Below are 18,336 nucleotides of genomic sequence, written 5' to 3'. Positions count from 1 at the left end.
AGCAGGCTGCTTACTTTCTCATAAAATTATGATAATTGTCTACTTTCTTTAAATCCCTAGCTGAAAAACCCTACAGAGGTGCTGCATGTCATTAACTACCTACACCTATGTGCACCTGCTTTGTTGCTGGCCAGTAAGCAAGAAGCTGTTGTTAATCAGCCAGCTAGATCACGAAGAGGAGCTTGAACAAAAAAATCATATCCAAGCACTTCTAATCCCAGCTTTGCCCTTGGGCTTGTGCCTGGGTGCTCTTATCAGGAGGCATTCCATGGCCGTTTCACTGGCGTTCGCTGCTTCCAAATACCGAAGACTTTTCAGGCTTATTCAAAACAATGCTTCTTGGCAGAATTAATTTGGCTGCCGATCCCCAGCTTCTATCTATATGAAATGTAGGGAGGGCAAGCACAGACCTTTGAGGAAGCTGGCTGGCAAAGGGAGACAACGTTTCTTAGTCAGAGAGCTGAGTTTGGGGCCGGTAGACCTAATTGCTTCAACAAAAATGCATGCTCAGCTCTGCATGTGATAGCCAAACTGTGGCAGGCATGTCTCACCGTTTCTTTCTCCTCTCTCTCCTGTGCAGATCGAAGAGGGAGGTAAAGCGGACTCCCTGCCTTCCAAGCTGCAGGCTGGTGACGAAGTGGTGAACATCAATGAGGTGGAACTGAGCAGCTCCAGGAGAGAGGCCATCTCCCTGGTTAAAGGGTCCTACAAGAAACTGAAGCTAGTCGTCCGCAGGTAGGCAAGATCCAACACTCCTTCTCTCCCTCTTTCCTGCCCTGCAGGGTGTCACAGCCATTCCCCCGACATCTCCAGCTGAAAGCCTGTGACTTGGCCTGATCTTGGCAAAAGCCTTGTTTTTAAGCACACAGGCATGAGCCCAAGGGCGAATGTTTGTTTTTTTCAGCCGACATTTCTATGACTCCTTTGTCACTGATATGACCAAGCACGTGAAATACTTATCCAAATCTCTTGCACTGCTCCCCTGCCACATGACAATCCAGGATTCCTGTTCAGTGATTTACAAGCAGTCTTGTCTTCCTTCAAAGTGCTTGGGGCTTCCTGTGAAAGGGTGGCAGTTCTGTACATAGCTCTTGCCTCATTTGCTGCATGTTACCACTGTTGCTGTGACAGCAGAAAGATTTCCACTGGCCTCAGCAAGATTTGGAGCTGTTTCGTGTTCTGCAGGTGAGTGATGACCGAGAGCAGTCTGACCAATATTGTACTCTGGATGTGATCTAGGGGGAAGAGCAGCCACTTCACCTGCATCTTTTGAGCAACAACCTCTGTGCTATCACTGAATGAGTGATCTCTCACATGTTCTATGTCGCCGGTTCCCTGGCTGTCAAAGGCCTTGTAAATGGTAATGAGTAGTGATGCCAGCGTGCTGGGTTTGATGGTGTGCTGAGTGTAACTCAGCTAAGCAAATTGTGGTGACATGAATAATAAATATGTTTGTCTTAGGGTCAGGACACAGAACTTGAATCTTGAAGCGCATTTTGAATCAGAGATGTTTGGGTCTGGAATTTGCAGGGGGGGCGGGGTTAAGACTTGAATTAAGATGCTTCCTGTATGTTTTTTACTGTGAGCATGTCCAAACAGCTTTTTCTGTGCCAGTTAGGTGATAGCCGGTATCACTTTATGGAGTGCTCTGTCCTGGATTTCTGTGGACAGATTTCTCTGTCCACTTAGCCAGAAAGGAATCTGGGTCAAGATCAGCATAGCTGAGGAGCTGTCATTAGCCAAACAAAACGTGTCAGCTTCATCTAACATCTAAGTGGTGATGTCCGAGTAGGGCAGGTATGAAGAGCGCAGACACCCTCCCGCTCTCTGGAGTATATTTCGTGCTTTTGCTGGTTATATTCTATTATTTACCTAAAGCACCTTTAGGTACTGACAATGACCTCGTGACAAATTCTGCATATTTATATACAGAACTGTTAGATGGTTTGTGTAGCCATTGGGAGGATATTTGCAAAAGTAGTTCATTGCAATTTGAGTGTTTTCCAAAAATAAATGTTTTTTATTTAAGGCCCACGTAGATTGTAGTCCAACTGTATTGACTGAGCAAAATGTTTAATTCAAACTAACTTAGCAAAATTGTGAAAATAGAACCCTTTTGTCACAGTTTAATTTAATTTTGCCAAGATGAACTAGTAAAATAACTGGTTCTGTTTGGTGTAAATTGAGAATTGTTTCTGGCGTTTGATCTGTCCACCTGAGAGGTAAAAAGAAAAGGAAAGAGAAAAGGATAGACAAGCAAAGCCTGGAGTCCCATTGCAGTTGTTTCGTCCCAGGTGTCTTCCTCTCCACTTAGATATTTTCATTAGCAGCATTGCTCTGGTGGAGACTAAAACCTGCCCATGTTATGAAAAGCCCTTTTGCAGCCTACAAACTGGAAAAAGTACATTGGGAAGATCGGTTCCTGCGTGTCTCAAACTGGACACCAGGAGTGAATAAGCACTCTCTGCCTGGATACGTATGCACACACACATATGTGCACACATGCACATATATGTATGTAAGTATGCATACATATATATCTTTATACACAGAGAAGTGATGTACTCAAGGTCATCAGTGTCATAGCCAGGCCAAAAATCAGCAGCTCCTAATATTTTCTTGGGAGATGCCTGAATCACGGGACCACATCTCTTAGAAAGCTTTGAGGCCTCTTTCAAGCTAAAAGAGAAAATGAGCAACTTTTTAATTTCCTTGACTAGTTTTTTACATACAGTAGGAATCATGAGAGGCAGAGCAATCCCAGTGGGCATCAATCACATGGTTCTCATTATGGTTGATGAGCTATTGAAAGAGGAGGTGATCCACCTCTGAAAAAATCGAAAGTCGGACAGCAGTGTTTTATGTTCCGAAATTACACTTCACAGTGTAATGTAATAGTTTCTCTCTCCATTATTTTTAAGTTCCCAAGACCTTTTCACCTTTTCTTCTCCTTTTTAATGAGTATGCAAGGGTATTTGATGTTTTCCTGGTTTGGAACACTATTGTGAACTTGAAGAAAATTTCGTTCGGAGCCTTTCATGGTTTCATTTCATCACCACTAGAAAGAACAAGCATGTTAACTTTAAGAGGTATTACATTCACATACTATTCCCTTGCCAAGGTACTTTAAGTGCTTCGTGCACATTTAAAGCTCAGTGACAAACCATAAACTTAGAACTGAAAAATTGCAATTAAGAGCTAAGAGCCCAGCCTTCAGTTCAGGTAATTTGACACAGTCCCAGCTGACCCTGCAGTGCTGGCATGAAAGCAGCAAAAGAACAAAAATGTGAGGTCCTGACTGCTTTGTGGGCAGTGGGTCACAAGTTTTTCTGAATTCTCTCTGTCACCAAAGGTGGCCAGACTCAGGACTCTGGCCAGCTGACGGCAAGGTAGAAGACAAAGATTTTGCCTCCAGTGCTAGAGGGAAAGTGGATGAGAAGGGATAAAAGAAGGATCCCAGAGGAGAATGGTGAGAAAGAGGAAAGCAGCGAGGGGAAAGTGAGTTTCTGCATTAAATAAAAGCTTCCGACAATATGAAATGAAATGAGGCAAGATGCAAAAGAAACAAATTAAGGAAAGCAGCTCAGTACAGAACCTGAGCCACGTGGAGCCTTCATCTCAGTTAGGGGCATGCTGCTGGGCAGGCAGCATATCTGTGTGATGAAATGTGAACAAACAAAGGTTTGCAAGCCAGACTTGAGGTAAAGCTACAGCACCAAGGATGTGCAGATTATCTTTACCCCAGACATAACGAGTTTAGCCATTAAGACTGGTAAAGGAAGCACTAGTGTGCTTCCCACTTGGGATTGTTTTTTGTTGCGTGGACAAGAAGATGATGTTTTGCAGTACTACATCATCTGAAAATAAATTATTTTTGGAGTGCTTGAGATGTTGATTTTTGTAAATTGGCCATGATGATTTAATTGAAGTGGATTAAGGTTGCTTCCTGCAAATACCAGCAGTCTGAAAACTCACTGACCAGTCATTTGTGACCTGAATTTTTACTCGGTGATTTCAGTATTCATGAGGGCTCTTGCTTAGGAGTGACACAAACTCACACTGACATGGACTTTACTCCTTAAAAGTCATATGCAAACAATAGCAAAGTCTGCTTGATGTATGTGGTTTTGGTTCTTTCCAAAGCATATTCAAGGTCAGCATGTTTTTGAAGGTTTGATGGTTTGTTTTTCAAATTAAAAACTCAGGAGCTCTCTATAGCAGTGTGATGGTGACACCAGACATCACAATGGACAGAAAGCACAGGTTTTTTTATTCAGATGTATTGTAGTGAGACCATCAAACAGAGGACCAACAGAATACATTTGACTCACCCTATACACTTGTGTAGCCCACGTAGCATACTAGATTGCTATTTAATCTTGTTTTTTATTTTAGGACAAAGGTAAGCTTTTAGTACCAGTAGCAGCAGAGTGAGCCTCTACTTGTGTTACTAAGCAAAAATTGATGTTAGAACACCTTGCTAGGTCTGTAGACAGGCTGGTGCAATGATGTGTTATTTCCCTTGGAATGCCATCTGCAAAGCTCAGTACTGATGCATCATTGTCAGTCTTCATCTGTTTGTCATTGATCAGTTTAATGAAGGAAAAGAGTGGGAATAGTTTCAATGAAGGGACTGTAAAGGGGAAATCAGAGAAAATTCAGTGTGAAAGGAAAGACTAAAATAAATAGAGATGATAAAAACTACCTATCATCTCACAAGGGTACTTAATAAATATGAATGGTTATAAATAAATAACCAGTACCAGAGTAGTTAGTACATGAGGACCATAGTCTGCCTTTCACTCCTGTGCAAACGTCCTGCTGACATCAGGGAGGAACTTGCAGTAGGAGAGACATGTAAAGTTGTAAACTTACATGCTTTCTGCTTCCTTGCTCGTGGACTTACAGTAGGGCAGAGGCAGAGAATGACCAAACGAACCCTAGTGTTAAGTAAATACTGTGTCCATTCCCTAGGATGATCCTTATCTGGGAGATAACTGTTAAATGATTTTTCATGGTTGCTCTCTAGCTGCATTTTGTTTGTCTCATCCTCAGCTCAGGAGCCCTCCATGGCAGTTTTCAAATGTCCAGCTTTCTCTCCTTCTTTAACAGGGCTGCTCATATCTAACTTGTTTAAAAGGCTGTTCCTAAAGCCAGTTCCTTTCTTTCTGCCCATTCCTTGCTACCTCCCTGTACTTGTTTTGCCCATTCATTTCCAGGACAATAGACTCAGACATGTATGTATTTGATCATTCCTGTAGACCTCAGGTCTGCAACTGGTGTGCTATGAGGAAGCTTGCTGATACTTCACACTTCATTGTGCTGAAGCCAGAATAAGCCAGAGTAAGAGCTACTCTGTATCTCAGGGAAATACAAAGCCTTATTGAGTGTACCTTAGGTGCACTTTCCAGTCCCTGCTAAGTTGAGTTACAGTTTCCTGCCTCACATACCCTGCTGCTAGTATCTTTTGTGTGCTTGCCACTGGCAAGGTGGATTTAGCTTGGTGGTCCATTCTAGTCCTTTTTCTGCCATCTGATTCTTAAGACGTTTAGAATTGCACAACAAAATTAGCTGTTTTCTCCTTCCCTGCTTTTTAATATAGGCCTTTTTAGGACACTTTCCTCTGCTGGCCCAGAAGAAAGCACATTCATTTCATTCTGATATATTTCATACCTGAGCAATGAGGCAAAAAGCATACCGCTGCTTGAGTGTTCAGTCCTGCTAGCCAGATCAAACTGCCACAGGTAAACAGAGTGAGTGAGGGGAATAGCCTTTAAAATTATCACTGGGCAAAAAGACAAGATAGCATTGTGCTACAGGGAAGAGCAAACAAGTACTGCTCCACTGGTGACAGACTATGGGAGTGAGCCGAGAAGCTATGTCCTCAGAAGAGAGGTCTCCACAAGTATTTCCCATGATAGTCTTCAGTATGTCTCTGTAGGTATGAGCAGAAGCGGTTCCATCAAGCCTGAGGAATCCACAGGCTGATGCTGGGGAGATCTTTTTGTTCATGGATTGCCAATTTGGGAACAGTAGGTGTGAATCACTGAGAAACTGGAGAGACAGTTTGTTTAATATTGTAGCGGGAGGCTTGCCTACTGTCCTCGGGGAACTACCTTAGATACTTTTTGATACTCAGTTGATCTTTAACCAGCTGGAGGATACTGAGTGTTTGAAAGCTAAAGCTACAAGCCACAGAAATAAGGCTTAGTTGTTTAATTGTGAAAGACGGGTTATTTTTTCCAACTTGTTTTTTTCTGTCACTTCGTCTCCAACTTCAGTATCTAAGCAGAGTTGGGTGCAATTAAAAAAAGACCCAGACCTTTTCAGTGGTGTCATAGTTCGATCTAATTGTGTTGTGCATGCTTGTATCAGCTGAAGATAAGGCTCAAAATGTGGGCATTGCCTTGTCTGCTTTACAGCAACCACCGTGGCCTACAGCAGTTACCAAAAATAGACTTTTCCACAGGTCAGTAAGCAAGAATGGATGTCAGAGCGTCACACTGTTTACATAGTTTTACGTTCAACATGTTCGTAACAGCAGCAATTAGATCACTGAGGCATGATGGCAAATGTAGCTGTTCTGCGAATATCATGCTGAAGGGAACCACAGTCACAAGGACAACAACTCTCAGACACCCTTTCTAACACAAACACCGTTTGAACTAAGGCCTCCTACAAGCCATTCCTTAGAGTTGCTGTGGCATTCACTGTCGCCTGGTGCAGGGAGGGCAGAGGTGAAAACATGAAGTCATTCTTGTTGAGACGACAGTATGTTGTGAAGTGAGCTTGCCACGGGCGGTTTGGTCCATGTTCTTGGTGGGTGTAAAGCAGCTCCATTGACTTGAATGGAGTTCAGATGAGTTACCTCAGATCAGGACTTGGTCCTTTGACTCTTTAAACTCTTCGATCCAGAGTCAGTCTTGGTTAATGAATGCAAAGCTCTATTAAAATTTGCTAGTGGAACAGCAAGTAAAAATTTTCTGCAGGGAATTACCAATGTTTTAGGCCCTTACTCTGTACACGCTGACATGCAGGAGTCCTGCAGAGCTCTTCTGGGGTGTTGTTTTTAGTGTTCGGGCCAGCACATAGGTTCCGACTTGGGATGTGAGCGGCTTTGATGGTGACACTTGCATTTGCAGAGCCAGTGAGATTGCATGAAGTATGAATCTCAAAAGAGCTGTCATTTACAACAGAACTGCATACCTCCAAGACGTGCAACGTGTGTGTTCTTACCATATATCCGATCATACAGATACGAGCAACCATAGGAAGCCTGTTCAAGTATTATTTATGTGGCATATACAGTATTACATCAAAGATGAAGTACATTCAGTTCCTATAGCATATAGTTGCCCTAACATCTTGTTGCACTCTTGAGGCTCAAGGCACACAAGCTTAGTGCTTCTGAGACCACCACAATAAAAGCCACCCCTCATCCTTGCTCTTCTCCAAAGCCACCCATGAGCGAATCCTCTGCTCATACAAATCAGCAGTAGCTTGAATGGGGATCTGATGTTTTGGGCCTGGTGCTAGCCATCACTGTCGAGAGAGATACTGCAATTAAAGTACGTGGCTGCCGCTGCTCCTGATACCTACTAACAGCTTTACTAACAGCTTTACCTGGCCCAAGGGTGTGCGTTTGCCCAGTTCTCATGGTAGGTTTTATGTAGAGTGAAGGACATTTGACTGTATCATCTCTCACTTTCTGGGGCAGCTCTGTAGTGAGGTGTAAGTAAACGAAGAAAGAGATACAAACATAGCAAAGATCAGTATTCAAGGCAGTTGATTTTCTGTTTTCAGTGTTAGTGGTTGGTGGTTTGTGTCTGCCTCAAGCTTAGCAGTGCCTGCAATTCTTTTCCATCTCAAAGAGCCTTAGGTTAAAAATACAAGTCAAATAAAGGAGGAGTGGGGATAGAAAACATTATCCTCATTTTCCTGTTGTGCTAAAAACTGTACAAAAAGAAAGGATTAAGCTTATCCTTGGCTATAACCGTAATCTGCGTGTTTGTTTTCATGCTTCCCTACAGATTCCCTGCGTCACTTGGGTTATTCGGCTTATTCTCTCGGCACATCCCTGTCCCCGGGCCCCCTTGTCTGAACAATGAGACCTGGGGGAGATGCTGAGAGGAGAAGTATGCTACAGTCCTGAGGCCGGGAGTGTCAGAGGGAAGCTGGCTAATTCAGGCGCTGAGCTGACTGAGAATTCACCCAGGGATACAACCCCTGGAAACACCAGTCCCATGGCGGATGAAAACCTGCTGCTAAGTGCCAGGGGCTGTCTCACGCTTATGCAGTCGCTGCATTGCAAACTGCTGGGGCTGGGAGGATGTTGGACATGCGGGTATATTAGTTCTGCTCTTATCCTCTTCTTGACATGTCTGCTTTCAGGTGCTGTCAGGGAGAAGATGCTGGGCTACATGGGCCTCCGCTCTGCCACAGCATGGCCAGTGTTATGTTTTCAGACAAATCTGGTTCTAATCAACTCATTTGAAGACCTTTGTGACAAGATCAGGAATTAAACCCAGACATCCCGAATACTTACACCCATGCCAACAACAAAGTTGTTCTTCTTTTGGCAGCAAATTGCTATAACTGAGGCTTTAAAAAAAAAAGGAAAAAAGTCTTCCACTCTACCTGATAAATGACCCTATCGAAGTGTCAAAGTGTGGGAGGAAGATGTCAGTACAGCTGACATCTGAGGGTCAGAGCCGATTCGAGGCCATGGAAATTGGTGGAAAGATTCCCACAGACTCAAAAAGGCTTTGGCTCTGACCCTCACTGAGCAGTGATTTCCCCTGGAGAGAGGGGAAGCTGCTGGCATTTTTACAAAAAGCCAAGTGCCAACACAATTCTTCAAAGAACTCTGTGGACTAATCCTTTCCTCTTATGACACTAATGTAATTTTGTGTCGTATTTGACAGCGTGCCAAAAAATTGCATCGAATAAATCCAAGTTTTGTGAATGAAATTAATTAGAATAGTCATTGGCTTACACCCCACTCCGTAGCAACACAGGACCGTGTTTCTGTTTCCAAAGAGCTGCTATGCGGTGCAGTTATTTTTTGTTCGGTGACGATGACTGGGGAAACGGGAGAAAGGAAGGTTTCATGCACATGGAAGTTTTAAGACTGACAGCTTGAGAGGCCAAAGCTGGCATTAACACTGGTAGAGGGCTGGCAGGGTGGTGTTGTGACTAGCGCTGTTGTACGTTTGGTTGTGCACTCCTCCACAGCTTTCCAGCGTGCCCTTGGTCATGTCTCCTTGTTTCTCAGCTCCCCGTCTACCAGGTGTCACTGATGCTCTGTTGCGTGAGATCTTGGGACAGGGAGGGGGTCTTTTACAATGCATCTTTTTAACACTCTCAAAAAAATGAGCCTTCAATTGGAGTCTTACATGAAGAGACAGCTCCTCAGGTGATGCAAATGGGTGCAACCAGCCAAAGCCCATCAGGGTCCTGACCCATTGTTTGTACAGTATTTCCGAGGTCTGTACAGCCTGTTCCCTGGTAAGTAAAGACTTCAAAATTTTCTTGTGTGTTGGATCAAACTGGTAAGTCTTTAACTATCTCAAACATCAGTATTTTCATTAGAGGAGTTTTCTGTGCATTCATCAAAATGTTTGCAGTTCCTATCTCATTAAGAAGGGTTAATGCGAAACACGGGGCAGACAGCTAAGAGGTGAACGGAATTTAATTTTGAAATCACTGGCAACAGGCTTACTGTCTAGGATTTAATTAGCTACAGCTTAGGACTGCCAGGCTTTTAGGAAATTTCCCACAGCGAGTAGTAAATGTGAAGAAGATCTAGATACGATTTTTGAAATAAAGATATAGGCCACTGATGGGGACAGTGGGAAAATGCCTTGGAAAAAAAAAATGCCAGCCACCATAATGTGTTATCCTATATGGGACATTAAAGACTGACCTCTCACCTGAAACTGCATTAGAAACACAGCGATTTCTAGCCACTGCCACTCTGTATTAGCTGCTTCTTTCACTGAGTGCATTTAGATTAGTTTGCCTTCTTCAGGCAATAATCAAACAGGGGTTTGATTTGTCAGAAAGTGACACTGGAAAAGCTGGGAAATTTCTGCCAGCGCCATACAAAGTGCTTTTTAGAATGTGAATCTCCTTCTTTTGGAATTTCCTGAGGATTAAGTTGGAGCTGGATCAGATCACAATAGTATGAAAACTCGAACAAGCAAGCATGTGTTCTCTGACTGATATGTGCCTCGCTTCTCTATCTGTGATTGTGTCTAGGCTGACCTTTAGTCAATAGGGCAAATACCTGGACTTGCGCGAGGTTCTGGTTACCTGTACAGGTGCAATGGACTCAGGATGACAGCTTCACAGGGCAGCTGCTGTGAGGGGGGAGAACGGAGAATAACTGAATTTCATCATCTTTATTGTAAGAAGGTCCAGTTGCATGGCTTTAATTTCAAGAGCTGACTATAAATATTGATTTATAAGGGGTTTGTTAGTTGCCTGGCATTGATATGTGCTGATGTATACATATCCTAGGCCGGGTTAAATATTTATTTTCCTCAGCTACACTAGTTACCCTGGAATATAAAACAATTTCTCAAGAACTTTTGCATGCTTTTCCTGCTTGATCCAAGGTTTCCTCTGAAAGGGAGGTGGGGTCAGGAAAGGCTAATGAACACTGACGTAATCCTACTGATATAAATTGAGTTTGCCTGGATTTACTTCAGTAAAACAGATGTTAGGGTGTAGTGGTCACTGTAACTACTTTACATTTTTTCATGAATAGGCTTGTATGGGTCATCCAGATCCCATGGTATTGTTTCTCCCTTGTGGCTGGATAAATGGAATATCTCAGTCAAAAGAATAATGAAGAGCAGAAACTGCACAGACAGTATCAAATGGTCTTCTATATGCACGAATCTTCCTGTTTGTAGCGAAAGGCAGCCTAACTCACTTGCACAAATGCAGGTGGACAAAGAGTATTCATGTGTATGCACCTGGCCAAAACACTGGCTACGCCAATAGCTCTAGAATATAGAACTTCTTTTTTCCCAATACCCCTTTCTTCAGCTTTCTGACTGCTTTGACTTTGGCAATAGAAGGGAGACAAGGTTGGTCTTCAGTACGTGTATGTAAAACAATTTCGTGGAGGTTATACCTTCATAAGTACACCATAACTTTTTTTTTCTATTAAAGAATGCCTAAGCTAATTAAAATCAGAAATATTGGTTAAAAAATAAATCTTTCAAACACTGAAAAGAGCCAGTTAGCTCAGAGTTACGTCTTAGTCTTCTGCGTTTACCAGGCTTTTAAAAATTATTGCTGTCATGAGGTGAATTTGCAAGAAGAGAGTGGAGGCAGTAAGTGCCATCCTCTGTCTTGGGGAGACGGGAAACTCCTCCAGTATGTTGGTGTTGGGCCTGGGGCACTGGGTTTGGTTCCTCCTGCTGATAGATATTTTCATGTGGCATTACTCCTTATACTCGCCTCCCTTATAAAAGGGAGATGCAGCTCTCCTGCCTGTAGGGTGTCAGGAAGTTAACTGCATTGAAGGGGATGATGTATTCAGACTCTTGAAGTGAAGGGGACATTGAAGTTGGAGAAAGTATGGTAAAAAGTGTGGGTGAGTTTGTGAATAACGTATGTTTTGATCTAGCAGCCTGACTGGGAAAAAAAAATATTTAGGGTGAAATGGAAGTGAAATTGTGTGTTCTGTTTAGCCTGAAATGAAACATTTTCCTCCCCATAGGAGAAGCATGTTAATTTAATATATGTAACATATATTTAATGTATGTTTTCAGCATTCTCCTGGATGTTAAGGCAGCTTGGCTGGGTAGAGGGTAACTGAACCTCCCTGGCTGCATCAGGCTGACAACCTCTGTATCAGGATGGGTCTAGTGTGTTGAGGGCCACGTACTTTTCGGTGATATTTCCATGGACTTCATACAGAGCCATGTGCCCACAGCCTTCTCCTCTGCCGGGGCTCAGGCCTGATGCTTTGGCGCAGGAGAAGAGGCAGTGGGACCCACAGAGCTGACGGTTGGCAGAAGGGAACCATTGTGGGCACCTTTTTCAACCCTGAACCTGCAGTCGAATTACTGTGTCCTAACTTGTGGGCCAGTGAGCAACAGAGACTGACGTCCCTGCTACACCTCTCCTCCACCGTGGGTTTTTATACCCCACTCTCACTTCCAATTACTTTTTTCAAATGAACTTTGAATAGTGAATTTCAAGAGAAACAAGAAATAATTCCTGGCTGGCTGAAAACACTTCTTTATTGAATTTAGTTTCTTTTCTCCTCTCTCCCCCAAAATCCCAGTGTTAATTATAAGAGGGCGCCAACCACCAATCTGCTGGGCGTCGGGACAGAGCTGACTGGCACTTTCACTCAGCAAATTTCCCCTTTCCTCATGGTCTCTGCTCCTGTCTGTCAGGCCTGCTGACGACTGCTTGGTAGGAGGGCAGTAATCTGAGCTGCCTCTGCTGAGCAAACCTCCTGCTTTTCACTGCGGGATTAGTCCTGAGGTGCCTCTGTGCACAGCACCTGTATCTGCAACTTGTTATCTTATTCGCTATGCTCCTGTTTCTCCACTTTCTGAGGCAGTAGTGCCATTCCCTCCTCCGAGGACTGCGCTCGCCAAATGGCAGGCTGCCTCCGCCGCAAGGATGGAAATACCTGAGACTTGGTCTTGTGTCTCAAAAGGTAAGCAGCCTCTCAACAGCTACAGCAAAACAATCTGGGCACGCCTTTGTGCCTGTGGAGGCAGTCAGACCTCACGGCAGGGCTTTGGGAGAGGGAGAACAGGAGTCTTAGGGACACTGTTGGTCCTAAACGTCATGAGCATCATAAACTTCAGAGCAAATGAGTGTCCAGGCAGTGGCATGGGACATTTTTCAGCTGCTATTGTAAGCTATCTCGCAGCAAACGGGGAGGCAGTGCCGCGCCACTGCTCAGGTTCTGTCACTGGTGAAGCTGTTGAGCGGTGTAAGCAGATCTATTGGGCTTTAGGCTAGAAAAGTGCCAGAAGCTCGCAGGAGAGGTGAACTTCTGAGAGCCTCCAGAGTTGTACAGCATGTTTAAGGCCATTCCCTCCCTTGGTGTCAAAGGGTGCTAATAATAATGCCATGCACTTGGGATGCTGAGTCTCATGAGCGGAGGATCTGACTCACATACACACCATGATATGTCAGGCGCATTTTACAGTTTTATAGTCTGGAAAAGTCTCTGCTCAAGTAAGTGGCACTCTTTTTGGCCTTTGCCTTTTATAAATTGAGAGTTGTTTAAAGTGGGTGTCAAACCAGGCCAACACTTGTCGTCAAGGTTTAATACAGATGGGCTAGCCGTACAGTCTGGGATATATTCTTGTTTGATTAATATGGCAACATTGCAGATAGCAGAAAGAGAACGTGAAAGAGTCTGATTCTGAAGAGATGGCAATCAGCATAGCTCCAGTATGGGCCTGCACAAATTTACATTCGCTGAGGACCTGTTATGTATTATACACACCTATACGCCCTTTTAGATTGGTTGTGAATCATAAAACTAAGTTCATTGAACTTTGATTTTGATTATTTCCTGAGACATTAACTCCTTAGTAAACCCATTAACTAATCTTTAAACTCATTACCTGCTTCATTGCTATTAGGATATCTTTAACTTTAGGGTTTTTTGTTTGGTTTTTTTGTGAATGTGGACCAAACCTTTAGCTGTGCGCTTCGGCTGAAATTGTTGTAACTGTGTGTTTTTTCTACAATGTGGTGATCCGGTCCATTGAAGTGGTGCTAGTGGAATACTGGGGTCTGTGTCTGTGTTTGTGTAAAATGGAGTATTTTTTGGCTGTAGATTGTCTGCTTAAGGAAATCAACTTCAAACAGCCTGTTCTGAAGTACAGATGCAGCCACAACTTGTGAGTGCAGCACACTGCCTTGCCTAATATGCACTCGTTAGTCCAATATTTAAAGAGCAGGGAGATTTTGACAATAAAACTAGAACTGGTTACAGTAGCCAATTCCCAGTCACTTTAGATTGCCCCTGTTTTGCCTCGCCTTGCCTGAGCCAGCTCTTTAAAACCAAATTCAAAGGAGCATCTGGCTGGGGAAAGACTGTCCATGTGCTGTCAGCTTCAGTCCTTGGAGCACCCCACTGGCTTCTCACAAGCCAGCTGTCCCATCTGAGGAAGACGTGCACGGTGGGCACGTGTATGTTCCTGCCTGCATATGTTTCCCTGCTCTCAGGAGCACACTTTTGCTTAAGTACATGCCATCAAGGGCACAACTAGTCGGCCCTAGAGATTCCTGAGGCAGTGGAGCTGACAGAGATCCACAGCATGTAGGAAGAGGCTGTTTTACAGCACAGATCCCATCACTCTGAGGCATGGCCTGATGCTTGCACGGGTGGGCATGTTCCCAAGCCGCAGTGATGTGAGGAACCTCCTGTCCTTCACTGGAGGACCCATGTATGTACACCACGAGGCTGCAAGGAGCTCTGCAAAGGACGGCGTCAGCTCTTCTCTACTTCGCGTGCATCTCTCGCGTGCTGTGACTCTTTCCTGAGGGGGACTGCAGGCAGGCAGTATTGCAAATGAATTGTTCAGCTATAAATTAGTGTGGACAATCATGTACGGGCAAGGGATTAGCTTGGGTCCTAATCCACTACCTGCTTGAGTGGTTTGACATCTCCTGTGGTCTTCATATCAGCTTGTAGATGAGCCAGACATATATTTCTTCTCTGTTCCTGGGAACAATTTGAGCAGAGTGATTCAGTGCTCTGTGGTATATAATGTGAAGAAAGGTGATGTACGTAGTATCTGAAATTTGAAGAGATGCCTGAATTAAAGAGATTTGGTGGTCGCCTCCTTCAAGTGAATTGAAAAAATAATCTAGGGGTGATGTTACTGTTTTCTCTGGTCTGTTTTATAGTGTCTTAAAGGTAAGTCTTTCTGAAGCCTTCAAAGGGTTAAAGTCAATACCTCATAGAAACCCAAGTGACTGAAGAAATACCAGATATTAACATTTACCTCAGTTGCCAAAGCCTGGACATTTCTTTCTGCTTTTTAGAAATTACAGCCTGCAGGGACCATTTAACAATAAATCGTAGCAACTTGGCTGTTATAGGGCAACCCATGTGCATAGGCACTTCAGGGCTGTGCCAGCATCTCCTTTGTTCAATAAAAATAACAGCAGGAATTTGATTAAAGACTGATAGAAAAGAGAGGGAGAGAGAGGGAGAAACATAGAAAAGATTAAAGAAAGAAAGAGCCACCTGGAAACTTCATTCCTCCTTTATTTCTAACTTAAGCTCATAAATACCAAATCTAAACCATTGTGTGTGTGAGGGAGGGAAAATTTCCTGCATGCCTGCACAGAAAAGACTGCACATGCAGTCACACAAACTGACTTTTAGCAAAAGTCATACTCTTCTCTCAAACTTAATGCTTGCTCCTTGTCTGCATCAGAAGAAAAATGAACCAGAAAATAACTTTATCCTCCGGTGCTTTGGAAGGGCAACATTTAGGAGGGTCAGGCAAGTCACAGCCATAAAGGAGAGTGGCGAAGGATTTGGTTGAACCTGCTGACGAGCAGTGAGCACATTTCCCAGGCTGCCTTGGAGCAGCCCTGCAGCTCAGCACAATGCAAATGGCCAGCTGCACATGTCCAGCGCCGCTCTTCGTGGTTAGCCTACAGCATCTGCTGCTTTGTCTCCATCATTGTTGTAACACACACCCCCCCCACCAAAAAAAAGAATTAAAAAACAGTGACTCCAGCAGCCAAATGCAAATAAGCCCCAAAGAGCCCTCTTATGTGTGATCAGCAAGCAACAGGCAAATCACATTCCAGTTCCTTACTGCAGAGCCAACACGTCTGTTGTTTGGGTTTAGGAGACCAGAACCGTATGATTGTGTCAAACGTGTGTACAGAAGTGAAGGTGGATTGATTTTTCTTTAGCCTGGTTGTGCCCTGGGAGCTGAGAAAGCTTTGCTGTGCGGTCGGAGGCACGCTTTGGTTCTCAGGCAGGATTTTGCAGGGCGCAGAGAGGAAGGCTGAGACCATGAACTCCCCAGCAGCGGGGACTTCTCAACAGGGTTTTGCATATTTTAGGGGCTCTTGCAGATAATCTTGCCCTACACTAGACTAGATGGAGCAGCAAGACAGAATGCTGTACCTGGAGTTCATTGATGCTGTTTCTGGTGTCTCTCTTCTCTACACCTGGACATCTCTGCTGCTTAAATCATGCTTTTCCCCACCTGGTACTTCTCTCACTCCATCTTTACATTGTTTTCCCTCTGCACACTTTCTCTCACCCTTTTTAGCTGTTAATAACACCCGTTAGGCAGTGACCTTGGCTCTGAACTGTGCTCCTCTAAAGTGTTTTGGATGTGATGATGTCCTCCACAGCAAAGAGGATGTCTTTGCCTTGATCCAGCCTTCTTCACCTCAAGCCGTTATCCTGAAGGCTGCTGCCTCCTCCGTCCAAGGGAGCAGGAAGATGCCCAGCCCTGGTCTGGATCAGGCCCTAAGGGGCTGTTTTCTCTTTCACCCTGATTCAGGCCAGTGCGAGGATGCAAAAATTGGCAGTGTCCAGGACTGAGCCTCTGGTTAACAAACTGCTTTCTCCCAGTGATTCAAACTCTCAGAAGATAAAGTATTGAAATTGTATATCACAACTCAGTTGTGGGAAAATCCAGGGATGAAGAGGGATGGCGAAAGGCAGAGGGGGCAGGAAGACTGAATGTTGGCCTACTGCTTGCATCCTGGCCCCACGGCTTGGCCCAGGCACCTCGAAGAGAGAGGTCGGCGGGGCGTCGAGGGGGACGGGCCGCCCTGTGCCGAAGCCGCGGGGCCGGAGGTATGTGGGGAATGCGAATGGTATGCTTGAGTGGACAGCTTCAGAGCGAGGCGTGGGGATGGCTCTCACTGCCATCTGTTGTGAACCCCGCAGGCCCATAGCAACAGCGTCTCAGGAATGGGGCTGCTTTTTTTTTTTTCATAAAGAAATTCTTCCTTGCCCTCTTTCCCGCTCCTGCATACGCATACTCATGAATAAGCAGGAACGGGGCTGGGATTCCTGCTACGGAGTGATGTGTGCTAAAGGAGAAAAGGGTCTTTTAGAGCTCAGCTTGTATTTGGTTTGGGGAGGCGTTTTCCTTTCTGAGCTGTGACATTCTAGGAACATGAGCCGATGTGTGTAATTTATTGTTAATTGCCAAAATCTCATTCTATTCAAATCAATAGTGGATCTGTATTTGCCATGAGGTGTATTCAGTAAAGTCTCCAGTGGATGTGTAGCCACCTGGTTATCCTTCTTGTTAAAACAGAGACCACTTCTGCCTTATTATTACAGATGCCAAGGTTATATATAACTGTAAATTGGTGTAAATAACCCCAATGTATTGCATTGTTGTGCCTATCATTTTCCTCAGGCCCCAGAGCACTTCTGTTCTAGCTAAGGGGCTTTGCTGCATAGTGAAGTGGTGGGACCGGATTCTCGGAGGTTATAGATAGCTCAGCATCACTGGTGTTACTGAGAGATACCAACTTTTATGCCAGGGAAGATTTTGCCACACAAGAACTCTGTCTCCTAAAGACAACAGTGTTGAGACAGCATGCCACCGGGAAGGGTTAATGCTGAAAGAGCCTTTATTCAGGCAGCAGGGGTAGGAACTGTCTGTCTGAGTGAATGGTTTTACTCCTTCCTTTCCCCTGGAAATTCACTTCTGAAATGCAGACTTCTTTTCTCCCCACACCTTAACTTTTTTTCCTGCTGTCAAGTAACTGTGGCCTCATTCCTGCAAATTGCTCAACCTCTTGCTGTGACTCGGAAAAGTGGATTGTTTTTAAGCAAGTGTTTTAATTCCTTTAAGACAAAGAATTATATGTTGTAATTTTACATGAGAGTTTCAAGAGGTTTGAGGTGAGACATTCAGAAGTTAGGGCTATTTAACTTTTCCAAACAGTATATTGATTTCTTTGTTTTTTCTATGCCTAACAGCCTGCAATAAATACAGAAATTTGCAGAGAAGCCCCCATAGACAAGAGGGAGTCAGGGAACTGGCAAACCGAAACAGATCTCAGATGTTTCATGCCATTCGCGAAGAGATGTCATGCAAGAGGAGAGGGAAGGAAAAACAGCAGGCTATTTAACTTTTCCAAACAGTATATTGATTTCTTTGTTTTTTCTATGCCTAACAGCCTGCAATAAATACAGAAATTTGCAGAGAAGCCCCCATAGACAAGAGGGAGTCAGGGAACTGGCAAACCGAAACAGATCTCAGATGTTTCATGCCATTCGCGAAGAGATGTCATGCAAGAGGAGAGGGAAGGAAAAACAGCAGACACCCCCCCCCCCCCGGC

General features: G+C 44.3%; 1 protein-coding gene across 1 annotated transcript in view; it reads left to right on the top strand.

Annotated features, from left to right (window-relative positions):
* SHROOM3 (shroom family member 3) overlaps positions 1 to 18,336 on the top strand; it is a 158,527-nt gene that overhangs the window by 47,628 nt on the left and 92,563 nt on the right. Inside the window, exon 2 of the mRNA XM_009288686.2 lies at positions 581 to 735. Coding sequence (XP_009286961.2) covers positions 581 to 735 — 155 coding nt within the window. The remainder of the gene's footprint in view (positions 1 to 580; positions 736 to 18,336) is intronic.

This window comes from Aptenodytes forsteri, unplaced genomic scaffold (assembly GCF_000699145.1).
Source record: "Aptenodytes forsteri isolate BGI_AS27 unplaced genomic scaffold, ASM69914v1 Scaffold221, whole genome shotgun sequence".
NCBI lineage: Eukaryota > Metazoa > Chordata > Aves > Sphenisciformes > Spheniscidae > Aptenodytes > Aptenodytes forsteri.
Note: the sequence above shows the minus strand (reverse complement) of the source record. Positions and strands in the feature narration are given on the sequence as shown.